The sequence below is a fragment of the Drosophila nasuta genome, chromosome 2L, assembly GCF_023558535.2.
Source record: "Drosophila nasuta strain 15112-1781.00 chromosome 2L, ASM2355853v1, whole genome shotgun sequence".
Taxonomy (NCBI): domain Eukaryota; kingdom Metazoa; phylum Arthropoda; class Insecta; order Diptera; family Drosophilidae; genus Drosophila; species Drosophila nasuta.
Window position 1 is genome coordinate 12,722,647 of NC_083455.1, and position 23,597 is coordinate 12,746,243.

Genomic DNA, 23,597 nt, shown 5'->3' on the forward strand with positions numbered 1-23,597 from the left:
CAATCTCCGTCGCACTCTCCCCACACTGCATGCTGCTAATCGGACTGCACAAATACAAAGCACAAAGCTGTATGGCGTGTCTGGCGCGCCAGTCGCTTTGTCGCTGTGGCGACGCAACGCGACGCGACGCCATGCATTGCGTATTTTTATTTGCATAGCAAAATGCTTGGAAGTCGTCTAAATAAATCACTTTAATTGTCGCCTTTAGATAACGGCTGCAGTGCGTGCACTTTTATTAGGTGAAATCTGCACACACACAAGCACGTAGACAGATGCATGTGAGATGAGATCAGCGTGTGAGTTAGGAGTGCACACGAATATCATTTGCACTACTAAGAACAACTGTAACTATAAATAAATATGACACTTACCAAACGATGCAGCTTAATTCGGGTGGCCGCATGAGTCATAAGCAGCCTGAATTATTTGATCATCAATTCTGCATTTGCACACACGCACAATGAAAAAACAAAACAGTAGTCCCACAATTAACGAAAATGATTCACGTAGTACTTCGAAAGACAGACTGAACAGAGGACAGCCAGTGCGAAATGTCGATTGCCAAAAGCGTGCTCAATCGGGAGTAACGCGACGTGTGCTGAGAGCGACACTGAGCGTAGCTTTGCATGCAAAGCGAGTCCTCCAACTTATTGACACCCACTCTCAGACTCCATCTCTCTCTCTCTCTCCATCACTCTCTCGTTCGTACGCATGCTGTGTGTGGTGGTCTCGTAGAAAGCACAAACAGAGCAATTGCAAACGCACAAGCATGCTTGCGCTCACAATACTCCGGCCCCCCCACGCATACAGCAAGGCAATCGCACGCGACGATCGCAGAGAGAGAGAGAGAGAGAGCGTGAACAAGAGCGAAGCTTTTGCTGCTGCGACAGACAACAGCGACAGCAACGGCTGCTGCTGTTAATGCCGCTGCTGCTGTTCGACGCTGCCCTCAGATAGAAAAGAACTCCCGACGCGTTCACATCGTTGGAAAGCAAGCGCGCGTAATTTGAATACAAGAAATACAAAATAAGCAACAATACAACAAAAGAACCAAAACCTAAGTGAACAAGTGTGCAATAGTGACAACAATATATACATATATAAAAAATACAAATTATTTAAAAAGCCCACATACGAAATTTCAATAAAAAAAAACCGCATGGATCATAAAAATATTTATAGCACTTAGTTGCGTTTAGCCGCAATCTCTCAATCTCAAGTCGGTTTGACAGCTGCCGTCGCCGGTCTCTTTTTTATTTGTATTTAAAACAACATTTAAAAAAAAATCCACAACAAATCTACGCATACATATTGACAGCATTTGAAGAGCAGACAGCAGACAGCAAACAAATTTTCAAAAAATACATATAAAAAACCACTTGAAATTGCAAGTTCTGACAAATTGTTGCTGAGTCTGGGCAGCTGCTGCTGTCGCGTGTGCCAATAAAAAACGAAAACCGACAAGAAAAAAACGTTGACAAATATTTAGCAACGCGTTAAAAAAATATTTCGTGCGTGACGACATCTAAAAATAAATGAATTAGAATTCGAAGAAAGAGATTTATAATTAAAAATATAAAATGTTAAGTGAATAATTGAATTGCAATCACAAATCACAAAAATTCAATTCAATCAAGTGCAAATAAATCAATAAAATATATCTCAAAATGATGATGTCCAGCATGTTGTATCTTTCGTCATTCTTGTTACTGTCCATGTGGAGTAATGTGCTGGCCACAACTGACAATCAGTTAACACATCCAGCACTCAATAAAACTGACGCGACCCTGAGGCGTCCATCTAATCAACTGACTGTGGATCAGCAGGAAGACGATGATTATTATAGCGACAATGAGCCAAGCGATTCCATTGATAGTGATTATGCGGCGCCTAAATATAGCAACCCGATCTGGATCACTCCGACGCCGTCACCTCCAACAGCACCTCCATCCACAACTCCAACGACTCCAATGCGAACATCATCTTCAACGGCAATGCCCATGGCAATGGCTTCTTCATTGAAGCGCGTGCCACGGCATCCTCAGTATTTGTGGCACGCTAATCGCGTGGATGACGACGCCGCCTTTGATGAGGTGAGTTTCAATTCAAGCGCGCTTCTTTGCTGGGTGGCCACATGGACACAAGAACTCGCCTCGTTCTTCGTGGAAATCATAAAATCATCGTTATCTTTCTATGTGCTCTTTACAAATCTCTTTCTCTCTCTCTCTCTCCCCATCTCTGTCTGTAAATATTTGCCAGCCGTGCAGCAAAGCGTGGCGCGTGGGTGGCTCGAATTGTTATGATTGCGTTCAAAGTGAACATGCGCAGCGAGCTCGCTCGCCTCGCTCAATAAATTCTCAAGCTTTGCGAATGCGAATGCAAATTTTATGGTCTACAAGACTGCAGATTTATGGTCTAAATATGTCAAGTTCCCTCACATAAATTTGTTATGAGAAATTCCAATCTATTTTTTTTTTTTCAAAAATAGACTTGACCATTTGTGTTAAGCGTCTGCATATACCAAAAAGTATTCCAATACTTTATAAATATTGCAATTTAAAGTAACTAAGCAATTGCTAAATAATACTTTAACTTCATTCTTGATAACTAAATTCTTTATTATTTTTATAACGTGTTTATACTAAAGTTTTTCATACACATACCAAATGCACAATAAAATACTATCATTTTATGAGAAAATTTATTTCAGTAATAACTACAAATAACAAATGCATAAGATGCGAATTAGTGAAAGAAGACACAAAAATATTTTTACTAAATTGAATTCTTTAGAGTTTAGAGTATTGATAAGAATATATTAAACATTTTGAAAAATTGTACAATCTAAACTTTTGTACAATTATACCAAAAAAATATTTTTATAACATTTAACTGCATATTCAATTGAAAAATTTCTAATTGAACTGTATAAAAAAAACAATTCAATCCAATCATTAAAAGATAATAAAAATGATTCATTTTCTATTTCAAATCTGGATCACTTACTCACTCACACAAATTCATTTCATAAAAAAATCGCAAACAGATTTCTATTTCTAAAGATTTCTATTCATATTTACAATAAATATATAACTAACAGTGCAATTGAGTATTTATAATACACAATAATATTCAGTAATGTAGCTAAATTAGTGAACTTAGTGAAAAACGAAAAGTTTCTTGGGCAACCCACATCAGTTGTCAGCTTTAGCTCAGATTGTGCATTAGATGTGAATGCCTCACCTTGAACCTCAATAAGAAATGAGAAGCAGCACGAATGAATGAACGAAACGAATGTAAGCATATGAGTGTGTGTGTGTGTGAGTGTGAGTGTATGAATGACTAACCCTGAGCTTGAGCCTGCGCCTGAATGTTGAGACTGAATCTGAATCGTGTTTATCTTAAGCTGCGATGCCAGTGTCGATTTTGAGAGGAAGCCCACCCAGTTTGGCAGTTATCCAATGGTGAAGCGAACGCCTGGCAATTATGAAACGTGTTGCGGCAGCAGCCAATTTGGTTAACAAGCCAATTTCGCACAATGCTTCTCGTAAATTGCCACGATCGACAGTGGTCTTCAGCCATATGTGGAGACCTCATAGCATAGCATAGATCCTGCAAAAAGCAACAGCACAACAAGATCAGGCTCCGTCTCTCTGTGATCAGTTTCACTTTCTGGCCTGTAATTGGGCCAAGCGTGCCGACAAAGACGGACAAAGAGACAGAGAGTGAGAGAACACGAACTCAAACTCGAACTCGAGACCGAGACCGAACCTGTCTTCGATCACAACTGGACAATCGAACAGCTGGGCTATCGCTATGTAGCATAGCGGTCATGTTAACTGATAAGCAGTAAGGCGATCAGTAGCCATTTAAGGCGAGCTCTTGAGTGGCTCTTCACTTTCCGTTAATTGCCTCAATTGACTTGCTGAGCAACCAATTGCCTGACATGTTGTAACAGTTGTCGCCTTAATGCGAGTATCCCCCGTATGAATACTCATATTCATACTCATACTCACACTCACACTCACATATGCAAATGAGCTCCAATTGCTGTCAACCAGCAGATCTTCCCCTGAATTCATTCTCCTTTTTGTTTTTTCGTTTATTTAAATGATCTCTGTTTAATTTGTTGACTCACCAATATCACAATACTATTGTACTTGAATGCAGATTACATTCGTCCACTGCAAATCAGATCAATTTAATTCGTATTCATTCTGCAACTAAAGAGCATGATTCATGCTAAAAGTATTCGCAAATTCCAACTCTTAACCATTTCAAAAGAAATGAAAATCATTGAAATGTAATTCATATTCACATAAGAACGCTTGAAATTTAAAGAAATATTTCCGAAAATTAAATTTATAATTTCTTTAGAAAGAATGTTTCTCAGTTGCTTTTTAAACTGACATAAGATACGCCAAGCAGATTTCTGGGAATTCAACTATTTAAAATTGAGCAGAAAACATTTTGAATAGTTGAAAAAGTAGAAACAAAGTATGATAAGGAGATTTCTAAATATATAACAATCAGAAATTAATCAGTACGAACTAAGACCACAAAACATTTTGGGAAATTAAATTGTAGAATAAACCTAATGTAAATTGATAATTTCATGAACGATTATAATTAAAGCTAAATTGCGAATTTATGACATTAATCAAGGTCAAAATGATATCCTATGCTCAGAGCTAATCTATATTAATTTGAGGGCATTTATGGCACATAGAAATGTGATTTACTAAATTTGCTAATATCACGTGAATTGAGCAACAATTTCTCTCTCTCGCAGCACAGTTCAATACATATAGATTAATCTGCTTAATCTAAAGTCCGCACACACAATTTAAGGGGATTTCCAGAAAAGCTGAAACCCGAGCTGGCATTAGCCAGAGTTGCGAATCATCAGAGAGAGAAGATTAAAGAGCAAGGCGACCGACAGTCAGGCGTTGTTGCTTCTGATTCTGTTGCTGTTGCTGATTAATGTTGATGTGTGCTTCCAATAAGTTGCATTTGCAACTCTCAAGTTACAGGTACCACCCAACCACACACACACACACACTCAGACACACTCTTGGCCAAGGGCTGAAGACCTTGACAGCTATTTTAATAAGCTTGCAACGTTGTTGCATGGCATAGCTTATGGTTATGCATCGCTCCTTTGATTGCTGACCTTTGGAAGGAATTTAATATTGTGCTCTCGTCATTTTACTTCTTTTCCTTTCTTGCTGCCACTCACCGGTTGTTGCAACAAGCTCTCAGTCCTTTGGCTTTGAATCACCGCACTTGTTTCGCTCCCGTTTTCATTCTTCACTCTTCACCGGCTGCTTTATTATTGCTGTTTACTTTGCACACATTCCGCATTCGTTTGCATAGCTACGAGTGCAATAATAATAACAGAAATAAGGTGAATTAAAATAACTTACAAATAATGCGAGCATTCTTACAAGATATTTGTGACGCTGTAATTTCATCATCTCAGATATTCGTCATGGAGGAAACTCTGACTCAAAAGGTCAGTTGGGTTATCTTCGCAGCTTTCGCTGTGAATTAAATTGTTCAATGCCATAGAACATCGTTATCAACTGGCAACTTGAGAAGAGCGACGTTTCTACAAACTATTTACAAACATTTTGCTCTCACACTTGTTTTAGCGGGCAGCTCATTTATTTACATTGATATGATGAATAATTAATCAAGCAAACTGTTAGTTTGCTTTTCACCTTACAAAACAGGTCATGAAATGTGTATTTTATTTATATCAAAAGTGTTGCTTTTCAAGTGTGCAATTTCAGAGAATCTTATCGTGTACTTCAACAACACAATTGAAATTTACCCATTTCGACTTAATAACATAAATATTTATTTCAATGTTGTTCGACATAAGTATTACAATTGCATTTCATCCTGTTTGCTTGACACTTTTAAACATATGTGGCAATGAATTCAACGGAAATACATTTTACAAGAGAGCAAATTGAAAGCATAAGAACACATTTACGATTATAAAATATATGTGAACTTAACTTCTTAAGCGGAAACTAAATAATTTCAGAAGTGGAAGAAAGTAGAACTTTAAGGCAATCGTCTTAACGAACAAATATCTCCACTTTGAGTGCCAACACTTTAAAGATGATTAAATGCTTATATAATAATATATCAGATACATATGTACATTACATTTTACATTATTAGAAATATATAAAAAGTATATATACGAGTATCTTAAAACTTTGAGTAGCAAGAAAAATCAGTTATTTAAAAAGAAAATTAAAGTGTTATCCTAACCTACAAAAATAAAATAATTTAAAATAAATATAAAGAAGTTTCATACAAATAAGAAAGTAGAAAAACTTGAATACAATCGTTAAAAGAATAAAATATTTCCACATCGACAGACAGAAAGACAATATAAAAAGAACTTTAAATGCCTTAAATCATTAAAAAACCTCAAAATTATTTCCAGAGAAATAAGAAAGCAGAAAAACTGTTATACAAACATTAAAAGAATACAATGTTTCCACTTGGACAGTCTGGAGGAAGCAGACATAAAGAGGATGAAATGCTTGCATCATAACATATCAGATGCATATACGAAAGTGCCTCTGATTGTTAAAATGCAACCATCTATCAATCAGAAAATGAGAAAAGAATTAATCCGCTTGCTGCGTGCACAATCCTTTGCACTTGCAACGTTGCAACATTTTGGTGCAGTTGCACTTTACAAATTGCATCGATTCGATTTCAGAATCACAGCATCGATTTCTTGTAATCTGCCAGCACAATTCTGTTGCGAAAGAGGAGACCCAAAAGAAGTCTCCGGACTAATTGTAAGCTTTTAAGCTGCCGCATACCAATGGACATGCCACAAATACAAACACACACACAACTCCTGAGGAGCAACTGTAAAAATGGAAATGAAAATGAAAATAAAATAAAAACCTACATAGCATTCGATTTCTTGCCACATCTTGCTAGTAAAATTGGGGATACCGAAAAACTCTTCATAGTGATTTTGATTTATTGGCATTATTCATTTATGATTGCGCCGACCGACAATGTCATAACTCGCACTAATGACAGGCAAATCGGCTTATGACATAATGTGGCCAACATGCTGCCTATATGTATATATCAACAGAGGTATCTATGTATATATTTATATGCTACTTATATGTTTGTACATCATTTCGGTTATATGCGATCCGGGCGTGATTTATAGGCCAACTAACAAAATGCGGAAGCCCCAAATTTATATGGCAAATCTATAAAGTTTTATAAGTATTATTAATAAAGAAAAAAAAACCGCACACGTCTTGTTTCAAGCCTTAATGAATGAGGAAAACCAAAAGCTGAAATGCTGAAAACTGAAAACTGAATACCGAAAAAAAAAACGGAAAACCAAAAACCGAAATTGTAGCGCCAACGGCCAAAGTGTCAAACCCGAAAAAAGAAACTGTCGCCAAAACAATAAATTAAGATATTTGGCATTCGACTTGTTGGCATTTCGAATATCTTTGTTGGCTGCTGCTGCTTTTGCTGCTGCTGTTGCTGCTGTTCATAATTTACTGCCCCGGACTGTTTGTTGGCTGCTTTTTGATTGATCGTCGACTTGTTGGCCATTAAACTGGCGCGCCAAGAGTCGTGCAATTAAAACACGACAACGATGCATATGGAAATCTCTTTACCTCCCAAGCATCACAGCATCACAGCATCGCAACATCCCATGAAAACCTGCACACTCTACACTTTTCCGAGCTCATTAAGATAGTCCCGTTTATAGGAGTGTTGCCAATAGCTACTTAAAATTAGAATGAGAAATAGAAGTGTGAGATAAACTGGCAAAAGTCTCTTAATTGATGAAAATTCGTTGCATTAATCAACAAAAAAGTGTTGTTTGTTTGTCCTTAAGAAAACTGATAACTGATTGCAACATGGTGTAAGCTATTAAATAAAATATATATACTAATATGTTAATCACAAAGATGCTATCATTAAAACTGCATTATTGAATATTGAAATACTTGAAATGATGAGAGCATTAAACTTTTCATAAAGAATTTTTAATAAGATTTCAAATTTTTTAAATTAGCAAATCATCATTTGCAAAAATTATTAAAATGAGGAATTGTATTCTTATTAACCAAATTTACTTGTAACTGTTTTCTATATAAAATCATAAGAAAATAATAAATACTCCAATCATTATACCTTCCTAAATATACTATTAAAATACATAAAATGACAGTTAAAAACATAGAAATTTTGAATTATTATTAAAATATAGAAAACAGAATGGGCAACAAATAAAATATAAATTTATGATATAAATTCAAAAATAAATAACAACTATTCCGATTTTATAGTGACATTTTTCCATTCTTGAAATGGGAAATAGAAATTTTGAATTTATTGAACTATTCTAGAATTTTCGTAGAATTATCATAAGATCTTTATTGAAGAATTGATTTTCTTTGTACAATTTTGACATCATATATATAATTATGATTGAAGATTGTATTCTTGATTTAAGCACGTTATTTTAGAAAAAGAATTTGAAACAACCTAAAAAAAACGTATTTCAACAATCACTCCACAACAAACTTTAATAAAACCAATGCACTATTTGCAACATAATCAATAAAAGTGTCGACATAAATTCACTATTTGCAATAATGCAATAAAAATGCTCACAAATATTATGGCCACATGCTAAACAGATGTTACAAGCTGCATCACCATGTTGGCAAACTCTTTTTCCGACTTCGCCTGGTGAAAGAGAACAACGCGTAAATGAAGCAAATTGCAAAAGTCAATCTGTGGCAGAGACCGTTGCCCAACAAGCGGCAATCTCGCTTATGCAATCTCAATCTTGATCAACAGACTGTGTGTGTGCGAGTGTGTGAGTGTGTTTGTTGCATGCTGTGTGTGGGCGTTGCAATTAGAAGAGCTCCGTCATGTTCTTGTAGCCAAACAGTTCGACGTCTCGTCAGGGCAATCAGTCAATTCAATCAGACACACACTACTGCCTAGAAGTATGCGTATAATCAGCTGTATGTCGGGGCCACATTTCCGGCATATTTATAATCGCAAGTCGTAGTCTAGTCTAGGCTTTCTTGCCTCGCCTGGCAAACGTGTTGCAGCAACGCAGTTTCGCAGATTTTTTTCGTTTTTTTTTTGGTTTAATTGGACGCGCCTTGAGCGGTTCTCAGGCCAGGCTCATGTGGCATCATGCAACAGGCAAGAGGCAACAGTCAAGAGGCAGGCATCGGCATCGTCATCATCATTATTCTCATCATTATTGGCTGTCATTGACATTGGTCGCTGTTTGCCTTTTATGGCCCACAGGCGGCGCTTTTGTGCCAACGCTCGCTTTCTTCATCTCTTAATTTCTCTGTCTCTCTCGCTCACTCTCTCCTGATCTCTTTTTCTCTCTCACTCACTCTCAGTCAACTGCTTTCGTTTTCGCATTTCGCCAAAGCAAACAAATAAAATTGTCATAATAAACAGACCAAAGAGAAAAGGACAGACGGAGAGACAGACGGACGGACAGACATTTGGACGGACAGCATCCATTTCCATTCGCTCGTTAAAATTAAAAAGCATTTTACGCACTCGCCCAAAGGCCGCTCACAATTTTAAAAGTCGCCTCGGCCAGAGAGCAAAACTGTGTCCAAATGTTCAAAATGTTCAAATTGTGATGTCTTTTAATGCGCGTAGTTTCAATTAAGTTATAAAAAAAACCCCCCAAAAACAAAAAAAAGAAAGATAGAGAGAGAAATATATCTGCACATATTCATGCAAAACTGTTGCCTTTTTCTTTAATTACTTAAGTTTATGGCCAGTGTGCTACAACCAGCCTAATTGCCACTTTTATGTCAATGTATAAAAACGAAACACAAAAACCAAAAAAAAAGAAAATATGCAAAAATGGAAACAAAAAAATTGCTTATAAGCATTTCACATTACGCATTCGCCATGTGGCATGTGGCAGGAGGCATGAGGCATGAGGCAGTGTCTGTCTGTGTCTGGGCCATGTTTACAATTTCTAAATGAAAATATTGAGGCGAAATGTTTTCCAAAACGATGCGCTGCTCTGCTCGTTTCTATGCCTAGCTTTTAGCCAAATTACAGCATTTTTGCAGTTAACAGCACAAAGAAGTCCAACACACAGAACAAATAAATGAAAAGATACAAAAATGTACAACAAGGAAGCAACAACAAGAGCAACTCAATTAAGCCAGAACGAAAACACGTATGCTCTACTTGCATGTGAATGAATTGCCTTTTGTTGCTAAGCAAACTTTGAAGCGTCTGTGAACTACAGGCTATTAAAAAACAATAAAGAAGGCTACAGCTAAGTGTACTCGACTGTTAGATACCCGCTGTAAATTAGAGAATTAATATACCAACATAATATACCAAAAATACGGAAATATATCGATTTAGCACTACATTCAAAATATACCACAAAGTGCGAAATAAACCATATTATCAACCAAACCCACGAAGAACAGACAGCAACTGTGTTTTTCTAATCTGATCTCAACCAGGAAATATAAAGATCACAGTTATGATTGTTTGTTCTCTAGCTTTAATATCACGAAAAAATATAGCTTTATCTCTAATAGTTTCTGAGATCTACCAATAAATGGATAGACGGACAGACAAGCGATATTTGGCTTTTTTAAATAAAAAATTATTTAAAATATAAACAACTTGTTTTTTGAAAATCTGTTCTTTTATATATAGTAGAAATAATTAAAGATTATTGGAAAAAATAAATTAAATCGATTAACATATTTTTACGAATTTTACATCACCTTAAAGTCAGAAGTGTCAAACATGTATCCACTTTTCGTCGTCACTGTTTACTTTATAGGGTCCTTATAATACCCTTTTACTCTATGGGTACCGGGTATAAAATAATTTTAAGGAAAGGCTATGCAATTGATTTACCCATGAAACAATTTTTTTTTTATTAGCCAGTCCAACAAGTTCAGCTTCTTATCGAAAGATGCGTGTGGTCATGCAATTCGCCAAGATATCTGAAAAAGATACAGTTTTATTATGAAAAACCCGTGAAAGTTCAAATGCAAACTAGAAATATAAAAGCACTTAATTTTGCCAAATGAAATTGACTGTTCAATATTGCAAACCAGGGAATAAACTCTTTAAACTGAAACAGAAACCAATTCAGTATAAACTTTAAACATTGGCATTGTGGCAACACGTTGTGGCAAGATGTCTACCAAAAAGTTGCAATTGCTTTTGGACAAGTTAGTAATAAGGGAAAAAAGATTGTGTTAGGTTGCGAATCGGCAATTGGCAGCTGAAATAGACACGAATTGTGGCAAGTTCGAATGTGTCTGTTTGTGTGTGTGTGTCTGCAGTTTGCCACATATTCACACTGCAGTTGGACCGTTTGTTATGCTCTCTTTTCCATAAACAAATATTGGGGCTGAGTTTTTGTGTGTTTATTTGCACAGTTGGCGGCAAATTTGCCGCTTTACTGACTCGATGTGGTTCTTTCAGCTACTGTTTTGACTGCTGACTCCCTGAACTGGCTGGCAACTCATTCGGTGGCAGCATATTCACTGACCACGAGCAGTGAGAGAGGCCTCTAAGCGAAACGAAACGCAACGCAACGCAACTCCTGAACTGGGAGGATCATAAAAATGAAAACAGTTTGTGGGGCGTGCTATTTGCATTTGACTCATAACTCTTTTGATTGCAAATAAACCGAGGACGGGTTTCATTCAGTCCACTGCCCGAGCTGTTGCTGTTGTTGTTGTTGTTGTTGTTGTTGTTGTTATTGTTTGCAGTGTTACCTTCTCTGTGCTTTGGGCCCATAAAATGCCAGACGCGCGAGTCACACCCACGCCAGGAATTTGACTCGTTTCATTCCCGGGGCATCCTTCAAAACCGAGCACCCAACTGAACTGAACAGAAAAGAACCGAAGTGAGCTGAGCACAAGGCATATGCAAATGAAGTTTGTTTTTATTGTTTGGTCCCCGACAACAACAACAGTAACAACAACAACTGTTTTCGAATACTGTCAACCGGCAGACACTTAATGGGTTTTTTCATCTGCTTTTGCAGCTCCGACACCAACTCCATCTCCAACTCCGACTCCAGACGGGGTCTTTGGGGTCTGGTCTTTGGGCAACCGAAACGTCACTGGATTTCGGAATGGGCCTGTCATGGCTGAGCATGCGTAATGAAGCTTAAGTAGAACTGGTTATAAAAAAAATACAGACACACTCGAAAACAAACTGCCAATGCCCATGAAAATGCTACACCTCACAAAAAGGTGGCAGTAGCTTAACGAACCCAAGGAGTTTCGCTCTCCCCCCCAAAAAGAGGATGAAGCGCTATTGAACTGTGTGTGTGTGTGTGTGTGTATGCCACAAAGACAATTTTCGACCTAGACAATGCAGAGAGTGTGTTGAAAGGTAATCAATTGTGATGTGAGAGAGAAATGCTGAAGCTGTGAAAGTGTAAAACAGAACACTTCTAAGCGAATAATGCAGAGCGTGTGTGAACAATAAATTGAATAATATAACGTATTAACGAAGAAGAGAAAATAGACAATACTTTTGGGAATATTTGAACAGTATAACACATTAATGAAGTAAACAATATGCAATGCACTTAAGACATACTTACAACAATGGGAAAAATGTAGAAGATGTGTATAACGAAATGGAGTATAACGAATGCTTCAAAAAGTTAATTTTTGATCATTTTCGAACATTCTACTAAACTTAATTTAAATATAGAAATATAGTACTACAAATATTTGCATCAAATGAGTTAGAAAATGTTAAGTTATTTAACTGTTATTTAATTAGAATGAAGTATCTTAATAATATGAATAATTTATTATAATTAGTGTTTATACTTTTATTATTCACTTATGGATATTTTTACTGAATATATTTTTCCTCTTAAAATCTATAACTTCATTTTCCTTTTTTAATTTTGTTTATATGTTAATGCATATAATAATAATAGTACAATACAAATAAAAAATAAATTATGTCTTCCTTTAAGTTAAATAAAAATATTACTCTTTGTTTGAAATTAATAAGAAATGCGAAGGCTTTTTAATTGAGCATATTATCTTTATAATACTGCTTGCTGTTTATAATCTCAGAGCATTAATATTTTATGTTTCATCATAAGTTATTTTCCAACTGTTGATGTTATTTTCAATTAAAGAAGCAGCTGCAAAAGTGACGAAAGAGTTTGTTATTAAATGCAATTTTGTTATTTTATTTCCGTCTCTTTTAAATGCAATAAAAACCATTTAATATTTAATTATATTTCATTCATATTGTTCCCCACAGCTGTTTGTAATGGACATCAAAGCGTTAAGGAATTGCAATAATTGAAAATTAAATGCACGCCAGATGGGAATTTAATATTAATTTCAAATTCAACTGCATTTGGCAACGAAATTGAGCTCAATCAAGATTGCTGCCATTAAGAAATGTTTAAGCACGCACACATATGTAGAATAGGACAAATGCAATTTACAAATTTACAGATATTTAAGGACATTAAACGCTTTCAACCTGCCGCTTTCACCTCTCTTTCCCTTCAAACGCCACACAGTAGGCAACAAGATTTGAATTGAATTTATGCGTCTGATTTATGGCATGTTTGCTGTTGTTGTTGTTGTTGTTTTTGGCATGTTTTTGCCGCGTGGCTTGTTCAAGGCAACAATTTGTGTTTTAACACGCGCATCACAAGCAGAGGAAATTGCAATGTGCCACAGACATAACACACATAAGTGCAACACCTGAAAACAACAAGCGTAACGCTATCACTTTCAGCTCAAAGAGCAGCAGCGTTCACCATAAAAAAAAAAAACAAAATACAAAAAAATTAAATTGAAAATTTTTCACAATTTGCAAAATATCGATTTTCAACAAAAGGACACGGCTTTCGTTGCTCTCCATATAGTATATTTTGTTTTTTTTCGCTCTGTTTGAGTTGCAAGTGAGTGTCATGAAAACTAACGACATGCATATAACTGACATATAATGCCAAGCACAGGCAACGAATGCGGGAGGAAAATGAGGGGGAAAGGAGGGTAAAGGAAGCTGATGGCGTGGGTAATAAATGAAGTGTGCAGTCAAGAAAAATGGCATACAATTCGCATTCTCTTGGCATTCGTATTCGCATTCGCATTCGCATTCGTATTCACATTCGTATTCACATTCACATTTGCCTTCTCAGGACATCGTGCGGCAGCCCGTTAAGTGAAATGGCCAATGTGCTCGGCCAATGCAGGATGCAGCAATGTGTGTGTGTGCGTCTGTGTGTGAGTGTGAGTGTGTGTGTGTTGGGCATGTCTTTTGCTTGAGAGCAGTGTGCCACATGTTTCTTATTTATTTCAACCCGCAGATGCGCCTTTTGAAATGAATATTTTGCAAAAGGATATGGCCTGCACTTTAACCTATTTAAAAAACGCAATAACTTTTGCATCTTTATTTATCCAACAATTATATATACGTATACATTTTTGTACCTTTCTTTATGCCACAATTATGTATATTACATTGTATTCTGTATTCAGTACAATGATGATTACAATTTACTTCAGTAAACCAAGGTAATTGCATAACTTAAAATAAGAGCCGACTTAAAATAGTTTTAATTTTTGTTTAAATTGCATTTAATCGCTGTTTTCTTTTGTGTACGAATACGGTATGAAACTATCGATTTTATATTATACAGTAATATTATACTGTATATAAATATACATTATAGTATATTATTCTACTACAATTTAACTACCACAATTCAAATTGATATACAAACTTTCTATGCAATTGTAGTAGAAGTTTCGGTATTCATAAACTACTTATTATTTCCTTCTAAACATAACATTAAAAACTAATTAAAAACAAAATTTTAATATTATTATTCTATATTTAATATTTGCTAAACTATGATATCTAAATCTCAGAAAATATTAAAATAAAATCCCAACAAAAATATTTTTAAATGTGCAAATGGAATATTGAAAACTTCCGAAAAAACTTCACTTAATGTTCACAAAATTCTAAAATAAATCCGTCAAAAAGAGAATACAAATGATTAATCATAAATGTGCAAAAAGCATAAGCTAACTTATGCAGAAAAATAAATGTACAATTTAATCTCTGCAAGGCTTTTTCATATTCAACAAAATTGTTTCCATACAGATTTTGAACCGAGATTTTTCTTCAACCTAATCCCAAAAAATATACAAGTAGTTAAATTTGTCCCAATTTAATCTGTTGCATGGATTTACAATATTTCTACATTTTGCAAGGCAAAAAACAACCACAACAAAATTTATTAAATAACAAAATGTTACCATATGTACGAATAATATATATATATATGTATATGTATATGTATATCGGATGTGGCTGTTCTCTCATGCATTACACAATTCACAGCGAATTTTATGTTTTCTTTTATTTATACATGTATTTTCACTTTTTCAATAAAAAGAAAAACCAAAAACCCCCCAAAAAAAAAATGTGTAAATGTTTCATATGTTGATTGCATGGCTCCCAAAAACATATTGAAATAGTGCAATAATAATGAAAGCCGCAACGCGAAATGCAATATGAAAAGTGAGAAACTATATATGCAATGAGAAATGACAGAGGCAAAGACTAGAAATTACCCTGTGAAAGTGTAGAACAATTATTAAATCAAAAAAAGAATTACAAAGAGGAAGAAGTGTTTTAGAAACTTAATATCGACAAAAATCGAATAACAATCGTAAGAATCATACAATAATAATAGTATTTAATATTTCTGAAAATTTGATTGCGATTAGATAAAAATTGACGAAGTTATTTACGCCTATTGCAATCGGGTTTTAGTTGCTTTGGCTGACAAATCTGGTATATTTTGACCTTTATACCTTTGGTATATTTTAGTACTGGTATAGTATAATATTTGGAATATTTTAAGAATAAAATCGCACTGGTTTTCTTTTATTAAAAATGGATAGCGAGTCGAGTAAACACGACTGTAACTTTCTTACTTGTTGAAATGTTTCTTCTAGCTTTAATATACCCCTTTCAAAGCTTTTAGAGGGTATTTCTTTATAAGTATATATGCACGTATGACTTTGCGTGGTCGGGCCAAGGCAATTGCAAAAGTAAATCAAAAGCGAGAGTGAAAAAAAGTGCATAGGGCACCGAAAGTGGCAGTTGCAACATTCTACTCGACCCGGCATCGCATTTCAATTTAATTTTCATATTTTCTCCTCCCACTGATTTCCCGTCGTACTCTTTCTTCACTTTGCAGGCGGGCTATCAATCGGATCAGGCGGTCGGCACTTTGACCGCCCAGAAGCAACAGGAAGTGGGCACAGCCGAGGGTGTGCAGCTGAGTCGACGTCTCTACGCCAGTAATCTGAGTGAGTATGGCAAAAAAAAAAAAAAAACAAAACGAACAAGATGTACTATATTTTAAGAGCACACACATTGGCGCCATTAAACGCCACAAATTCCGCCTTGGGAAAGGCCTCATGAAGGCATTTCTTCATCTGCTGTGTATTTGTGCTCGGCACTTGATCATCACGTTTTGGCCATAAAAATTGTGCTAAGCAAATGGCATTTTGTCCCGAGCAAAGCCAAAAGACAATGTCAAGGAATCAGCGTCGTCGTCTCGCTCCCGTTTGTTTTCGTTATTTATATCTGTGAATGGGGTGTTGTTTGCTGGTTTGCTGGTTTGCGGATCGTCTAATGCCCATTTTGACTTCAGCACGTGACTGCAAGCAGTGATGAAACATTCGCCAGCAGCCAAAGGGCACAAGTTAAAAGACAGTCGAGAACGAAGTTTAGCCCCAGTAACATACGAGTATATGAGACACTTTCTAAATGGCCAAGAAACGCACAAAAGAAGCAACCAAAAACCAAAAACTTGCTGCCATCGCCCCACCCAACCACAAAAAAAGTAAAAAAAAAATTAAACCTCTACCAAATGCCACACATTTTCACTCTGCCAACAGCGACTTTTCTACTTCTTTTCGCTCTCTTTCTTTTCTCTCTCTTTCTCTCTCTCTCTCTCTTGCTTGGTCTGTGCACTTTCGTTGCAATTAAAACGAGTTAACTTGTCAACAGTCAAGTTTTTGTTGCTGTTGACTCCTCTTTATGACAGACTTCTTTCCACAGCCATGCTCTAAAAGTCAACCAGAGTCATTCTAAAATTTAGTTTAAGGTGCTCAACGAATTTACTGCAAGTCTTTAAAACTAATGTGCACAGAAATGCAAACTGAAGACACATTAGCAGTGCACAAAAATTACAACACGAATATATTAAATATGACACACATTTGTAGTGTTTAAAAGAACAAGTTCGGAAGACACCAGAGAAATGTTAAAAAAATATATATTAGGAATACAATTTTAAATGTTTAAGAATATATATTTATGACATAAATAGGCTGATTTGTAAACCAACCCAATTAATTGAAATACTTAACATTTTAGAAATTTATTGAATATACAGTTTTACATTTTAAATAACAATTCTTTGTCAACTAGACAATCTGATAAAATGAAGAGACATAAGTACAACAAAAAAAAAACGAAGTAGTGTAGTCAATATCAGTAATTCTCTGGCGGAATTTTCCGGGTGCGAAACAGTGAAAAAACATAAACATAAACAAATTTAATAAAGTAAAGATTATGTTAAGAACTTTTCCTGTTTTACGATAAAATATATAGTATTCATTCATTTCATTCATTCATTAATTTTTTGGCTTGCATACCTATTCATTTTGAAATAATCTTACAACAGAATATTAATTATAAAATCATTCCTAGCTCTAACAAAAATGCAAGTCAAGCGCTGTAAAATTTAGATTTTTCTCAAAGTAAAAAAATATTTTTGTATATGGTTTTTTCATTGTAGAAGTGTCGCACGTAATATTTTGGCATGAGAATTACCCACAAACATTTTTGTAATGTACAAATAAAAAATACATATTTTACTGAGCAAGTAAATTAAATTAGATACGAAGTCCTGGCTCCACTGCACAGAATCGTGTTACAAGTTCACTAATATGACTAAAACATTGAAAACTTATAAGCTTAAAGGTTTAAAGGAATCGAATGAATGAGCATTAAAATGGTTTATCAGATTTATATAACATTTTTCACATTGTTAAACTATGCTTCTAATACGTAAATATTAATTGGCTCTGCCAATTTTATATATATTTAATATACTCGTAGCAATCAAAAGTATGATTGACAAAATTCAGTATCAATATAAAAGAAAAAGTGTAAGGAAGTGTATGGAAACTTCGTTGAACTGCACTTGACACTTATTTAGTGTTTATTGTTGTTGCGCTGCTGTGGTATTTTAGCCTTGTGCTGATCTTGCCAATTACTTCATTAAAAGCCTACGACTATCGGGCATACCAGCAGCCACAACAAGCACAACAACAACAGCGACAACAACAATATTTGCCCAGTGCAGGCATTGACAATGAAATGTGAGCTCATCGCGTGTATCTTTTTCGTTGCCACTTCCATTCGACTGGAAAATTGCCGCTTAAAAACGCGCGTTAAAATCGTCGTCATCTCTCTCTCTCTCTCTTTAGTTGTATTTCTTTTTATTTTTCACTTACTTGTGTGTGTGTGTATTTTGTGAACCGTTAAGCGCGTGTGGACAACAGCGACGTCACCACAAATGAAAGTGTGTCACTAAGCCTGGGAAATTGTTAACTGATATGCCACAATGTACTCGGGTACTTTGCTGGTTGTTGTCGTTGTTGCAGCTCATTCGCTGTGGTTGCAGTTGCAATTGCCGGCAGCACTTTAAATGCGTAATGATGCAACAATTTTCTTATCACATTTTTGTTGATGTCGTTGTTGTCAGCGAATAAGCATGAAAGCGGCTTTAGACTTGGACTCCGACTCGGCTTTTGGTCACAATCGATTCTCAATATGCGTGTTCGGAGGAGAGTATTGGCTTCTGTTTATTGGCATTTGCCGCAGCGACATGTTTACCAACTTACCAACCGTTATCTCGAATGTTTGTTCAATGCTGTTGCTGTTGCTGTCCATGCCACAGTCTGACGTCGCTGCTGCTGTTGCTGCTGTGGTTGCAACTGATTCAATTGTTAGGCATGCAATGCCGCAGATTCCAAGAGCTTACGACTAGAAAATTGTTCGCTATTCAATGGCTCGCCTCTTGAGTGTTATTTATAATGGCATTCATTCATTTTGTTTGACTTTCGAGCGTTGCTTCTTCTTCGTTCAACTTCCTTGAGTGAGTTTCTATAGAATATCACTAACCAAACACCAGATGAATCACTCAATGTCTTCTTCGATAGGAATGCAAGCAGCGTTAAAGATAATATATGTAACAGAGATGGAGGCTTATCAGTATCGGTTAGCATTAGCAAGTCGATAGGCACGAAGCTATCAGCATTAGCAATCGTGTTTAGCAAATCATCAGTCCTCAAAAATAGAACGGAAACAGCAGCAGTCGTCAGTCGTAAGGAAGCAGTACACAAATTATCAATTATCCATATATAATATTAAATAGTCAAAGGTTATCAATATTTCCAAAATTACAAATATTTAATCTGCAAAATATGTAAAAGAGAAATTGATAACAATATATGTTTACCAGCAAAGAACTAAAAGATATTTCAAATATTTTGAAGTTGAATTAAAAGTCGAAAACATTCAAAATAAACATATATCATTTAATTTGAAATTGAAAGTTATTACCATCAAGAAGTGCTTTTTAAACTGCTAAATAGAAAACCAATAAAATATTCTTAAATGTGTTTGACATTTAAGTCAAATTACCTTATCTGATAAGTAGGTGAGAGTGCTTAAAAAGCACATAAAAAACGTATTCCTCAGCTGGTTTTGGGTAACAATAAAAATGTGTGTAAAGTATCGCTGCAAACATCATAAAATCGCAAATTAGGTCATTACATATAAAAAGTTACTTGTATCTCTTAAAGAAATCAATATATTAGGAAAGAAAGATGTTTTAAGCAACAAAATATGTTGTACAAGGACAAATAATAAATACATTTTTAAAATAAAAATGATTTAATAATTAAAATGGAAAATAAATCACTGAATGTCGCAGCCATCGGTGATATCAATTAAAATTTATCGCAACTGCTTTGTGTACGACATAAAAAATCAAGTGTTACGTTGTATTTTTTTAATAAAGTTACGCGTTTCTCGCGCGTTTTTAAACGCAGTTCAGTAAACTTAATTATGGCAACGCTGTTGCACCTTTCAATGCCATTTTACGCACAACAATAAATAAGTATTGAGAAAAAAAACGAAATACATTAAAATAATCCAATCAGTTTAATCAGACCCAATTCGTGATGCTAGCGTTTTGTTCGCACACGGTTTTTGTCGCGCGCGTTTTTTGTCGCCCATTTACATTTCATTTCATTTTTTGTGTTGTTTTTTGTTGGCATTCGTTGAAAAATAAAATGTTGTGTATTCCTCTTTATTGATCGGCAGCATTTTGCACCTTTATTGCCCTGCAAACATTTCTCGTTGCTTTTTTTTTAGTCGTCGAAAAGGCCATAAAAAAAACTCGCAAAAAATAATTCTCTGTGTACGCAGTTTTTATGCTGCTTCCGTTATCGGACACAGAATCGTCGTCGTCGTTGTCTGTTGCAAATGCCGACAAACTGCAGCCAATAAAGTCATAAAGTTTTGGCACAGCAAACAAAGCAACAGATGTGTGCGTGTGTGTACAAAACATTTTCTCTCACACTCTACTCCCAATCGAAATTCGAACTGAAAGCCGAAACAGAATGGGAATCAGAGTTCACATAACGAGCATTCACTGTACACACACAGTACAGCATGTCAGACGATTGAATCATCAAATTGGCAGACGACACGGCGACAGCCACAGCCACAGCAGCAACAACAGCAACAGCACACACACACAACATGAATTATTCAAGGCCCCCAATTTGTTATTGCCGCATAAGAGAGCCGTTCTTCAACACAATGTGCAGCTGCAAGCAGCTGCTAGTTGCCTTTTCACAGTTGCTGTTGCTTCTGTTTGCTGCCACGTCTTCTGCCTTTGAACTTGCCCCCTCGAGTTGTTGGGTGGGTGAAGTCAGTCGCAAATTGCTGCACTTAGCCGTGACCGTGTGGCGTTGCATTCAACGCCCACAATCCCATAAAGTCATTACGTCTGCCATAAAATGCTACTTGCCACAACAACCTTTGCTTCGGGCAAACTGCTCGTATCGAAACGTCCAATTAGGAAATGTCTTATTACAAAATTGTCTGTAACAGTAAACTGTTCGCTCTTCAAAAGGCTAAGAATTATACTACCAAAATTATTTAACTAAAGAAAAGTCTTCAATACGCAACTTAAGCTTATCTTGTTAAATATGCATATTTCCTTAGAAGTTTGTGAATTGGAATGAATTTGATTTCATTCAATTTTCCTAACCTTAATTTGACAGCACTTTTGCTTTACTAAATATTTTCAAAAGCATTTATGTCAAAGGCATAAACAATGAGTATGGAAATACGATAATGTTCATTCAATTTGGTAATATAAAAACAGCAAATAAAGCCAAATTTGCATATTATCATATAACAAATTCTGAAAGCTTTTATGTCAATAGTAAATCAATAAGTATAGAATATTATATTAAATTACACAAATTGACCAATTAATTTAATTACATTGTTGGATAGTTTACTTGAGTCTTAAATAAGAAAACTTGAAGCCAAGCTAATAAATTGCAATATAATCTTAATGCAAATATACATATTTTCTCAGAGGATGAAATGAGAAATTATATTGATGCAACCAACAAAAATAAAGCTGACAAATTTGCACATAAACGTATACTTAATTTTTGACAGCACGTATGCTTAATTGAATAATTTTGAAAGCATATGCGTCAACGGAAAATAAATGTGCATTACATATGAAAATATGCAAATTGATTAATTTAATTAATTAGCGCATTTTACTTTGAATTATCAGGCACTTTAAACAAAAGTTTTATAATAAGGGAACACATTCGTATACGTAATTTTCGCTGTGGCTGAAGTATATCGCACGCAGTATTTAATTGAGAAGCACTTATTATAGCAATGTTCGACTGTATTAATGGGACTTATAATAACAACAACAAGAACAGTGAATGGAAAAATATCTTATGCGTAATGCACAGTTCAAGAGTTTTCTTTTGTTCCACTTGCAATTGTCTCTTTTAGTACATATGCCTTTTTTGTTTATTGTGTGTAATTTTACGATTGCATATTATTAACGACTCTCTATATTGTTTTTTTATTATTTTAATTTTCCCCTCAGGAGGCATGGCATTTGCGCATCTACAGCGTATTAACAACGAGGCACGTTGCAGGTGGCCGCAACCACGTGTCATCCACATCAACAGCGAGACATCGAAACATTATTCACCGCGTGCAACAATTCTGCATCGTTGCGACGAAGGCACCGGCTGCTGTGAAGAAGACTTTATGGTCTGCAGTGTGAAGACGAAAGCAACCGTGGAGCTGCCCTTCTTTGTGAAAGCTGTGGGAAGTCCCCGGGCTTCGCCCCAGATGCTCTCGCTGACCAATCACACCGAATGCGAATGCGTCAGCTTGTCGGCCGTGCAGCAGACGCAGCGTCGCAAACGTAGCTCGCAGTGCCTGTGCCCCAAGCACTTTAGCAACTTTAGCAATGCTCTGAACTGGCATCACGGCACAAGTTGCCGCTGCGATTGCCACCTCAACGATGCAACGTGTCAGCGCCTGAAGAACGGTGACGAAGGTTTCTCCATGTCCGAGCGCAGGTCAGTGAATGAAATGCATTTCCAATTTTCATTTGCTTCATGTATTGTTATTTCTTCTTGCAGATGCATTTTGTACAACGATTGCAGTCCGCCCATTTGCAACTATGGCCTGTATAATTCACACAGCGGACGCTGTCCGCGTCCACAGCAGCGCCATCTATGAGGCGGTAGTGGCAGTCTAACGCCATCTACCGGTCTCAAATGGGATAACGCAGCTGCCATCTTAAACATAGCAATCCAGAACTGTGCATACATTAAAATATTACACACACACACACACACACACACACACATACACATACACTTACAGTCGTATTGCATTCAAAGCAATTGAACATTTATCCGCTGTGCGATTAAATGTGGGCAAATCATGTGAATTCGGCAGATTCATAATTCAATTTAAAAACAATCTAGAGAAAAAACAATTTCGGAGTATTTGATATCATTTGATTTATGAAATCAATTAAACATATAACAACAAAAAAAAAACAATTTATTTAAACATTCAAAAGATTGAATATCATTGCTTGTTTTTGTGAGCATTTAAATGGCCAATTTATGCATTCAAATACAAAAATATTATGCTATTGTCTTTACTAAATCAAAATGAATTTCCTTTAGGCAGTTTATAAATTCAATTGATGACAATGCAAAATAGAAAAGTCTAAGCAAATTTGAAATATAAAACAGAAAATGTACTCAAATATTTACACAACTTTTTAAAGCATTCAACAAGCATGATTTGCCCAC

The 23,597-nt window shown here is 35.7% G+C and overlaps 1 protein-coding gene across 3 annotated transcripts; it reads left to right on the forward strand.

The window, feature by feature from the left end:
• Positions 1-1,283: 1,283 nt before the first annotated feature.
• Positions 1,284-23,503, forward strand: LOC132796142 (uncharacterized). Of its 3 annotated transcripts, none has more exons than XM_060807208.1 (4): positions 1,284-2,093; positions 16,325-16,436; positions 22,364-22,847; positions 22,911-23,503. In XM_060807208.1, exons 1-4 carry the CDS (start codon positions 1,668-1,670, stop codon positions 23,008-23,010), a joined length of 1,122 nt encoding a protein of 373 aa, XP_060663191.1. In that variant the 5' UTR covers positions 1,284-1,667; the 3' UTR covers positions 23,011-23,503. The 3 variants fall into 3 exon arrangements, with proteins under 3 accessions (XP_060663191.1, XP_060663197.1, XP_060663203.1); XM_060807214.1 differs by having other exon boundaries at positions 22,367-22,847; XM_060807220.1 differs by lacking the exon at positions 16,325-16,436 and having other exon boundaries at positions 2,041-2,093.
• Positions 23,504-23,597: the final 94 nt, after the last annotated feature.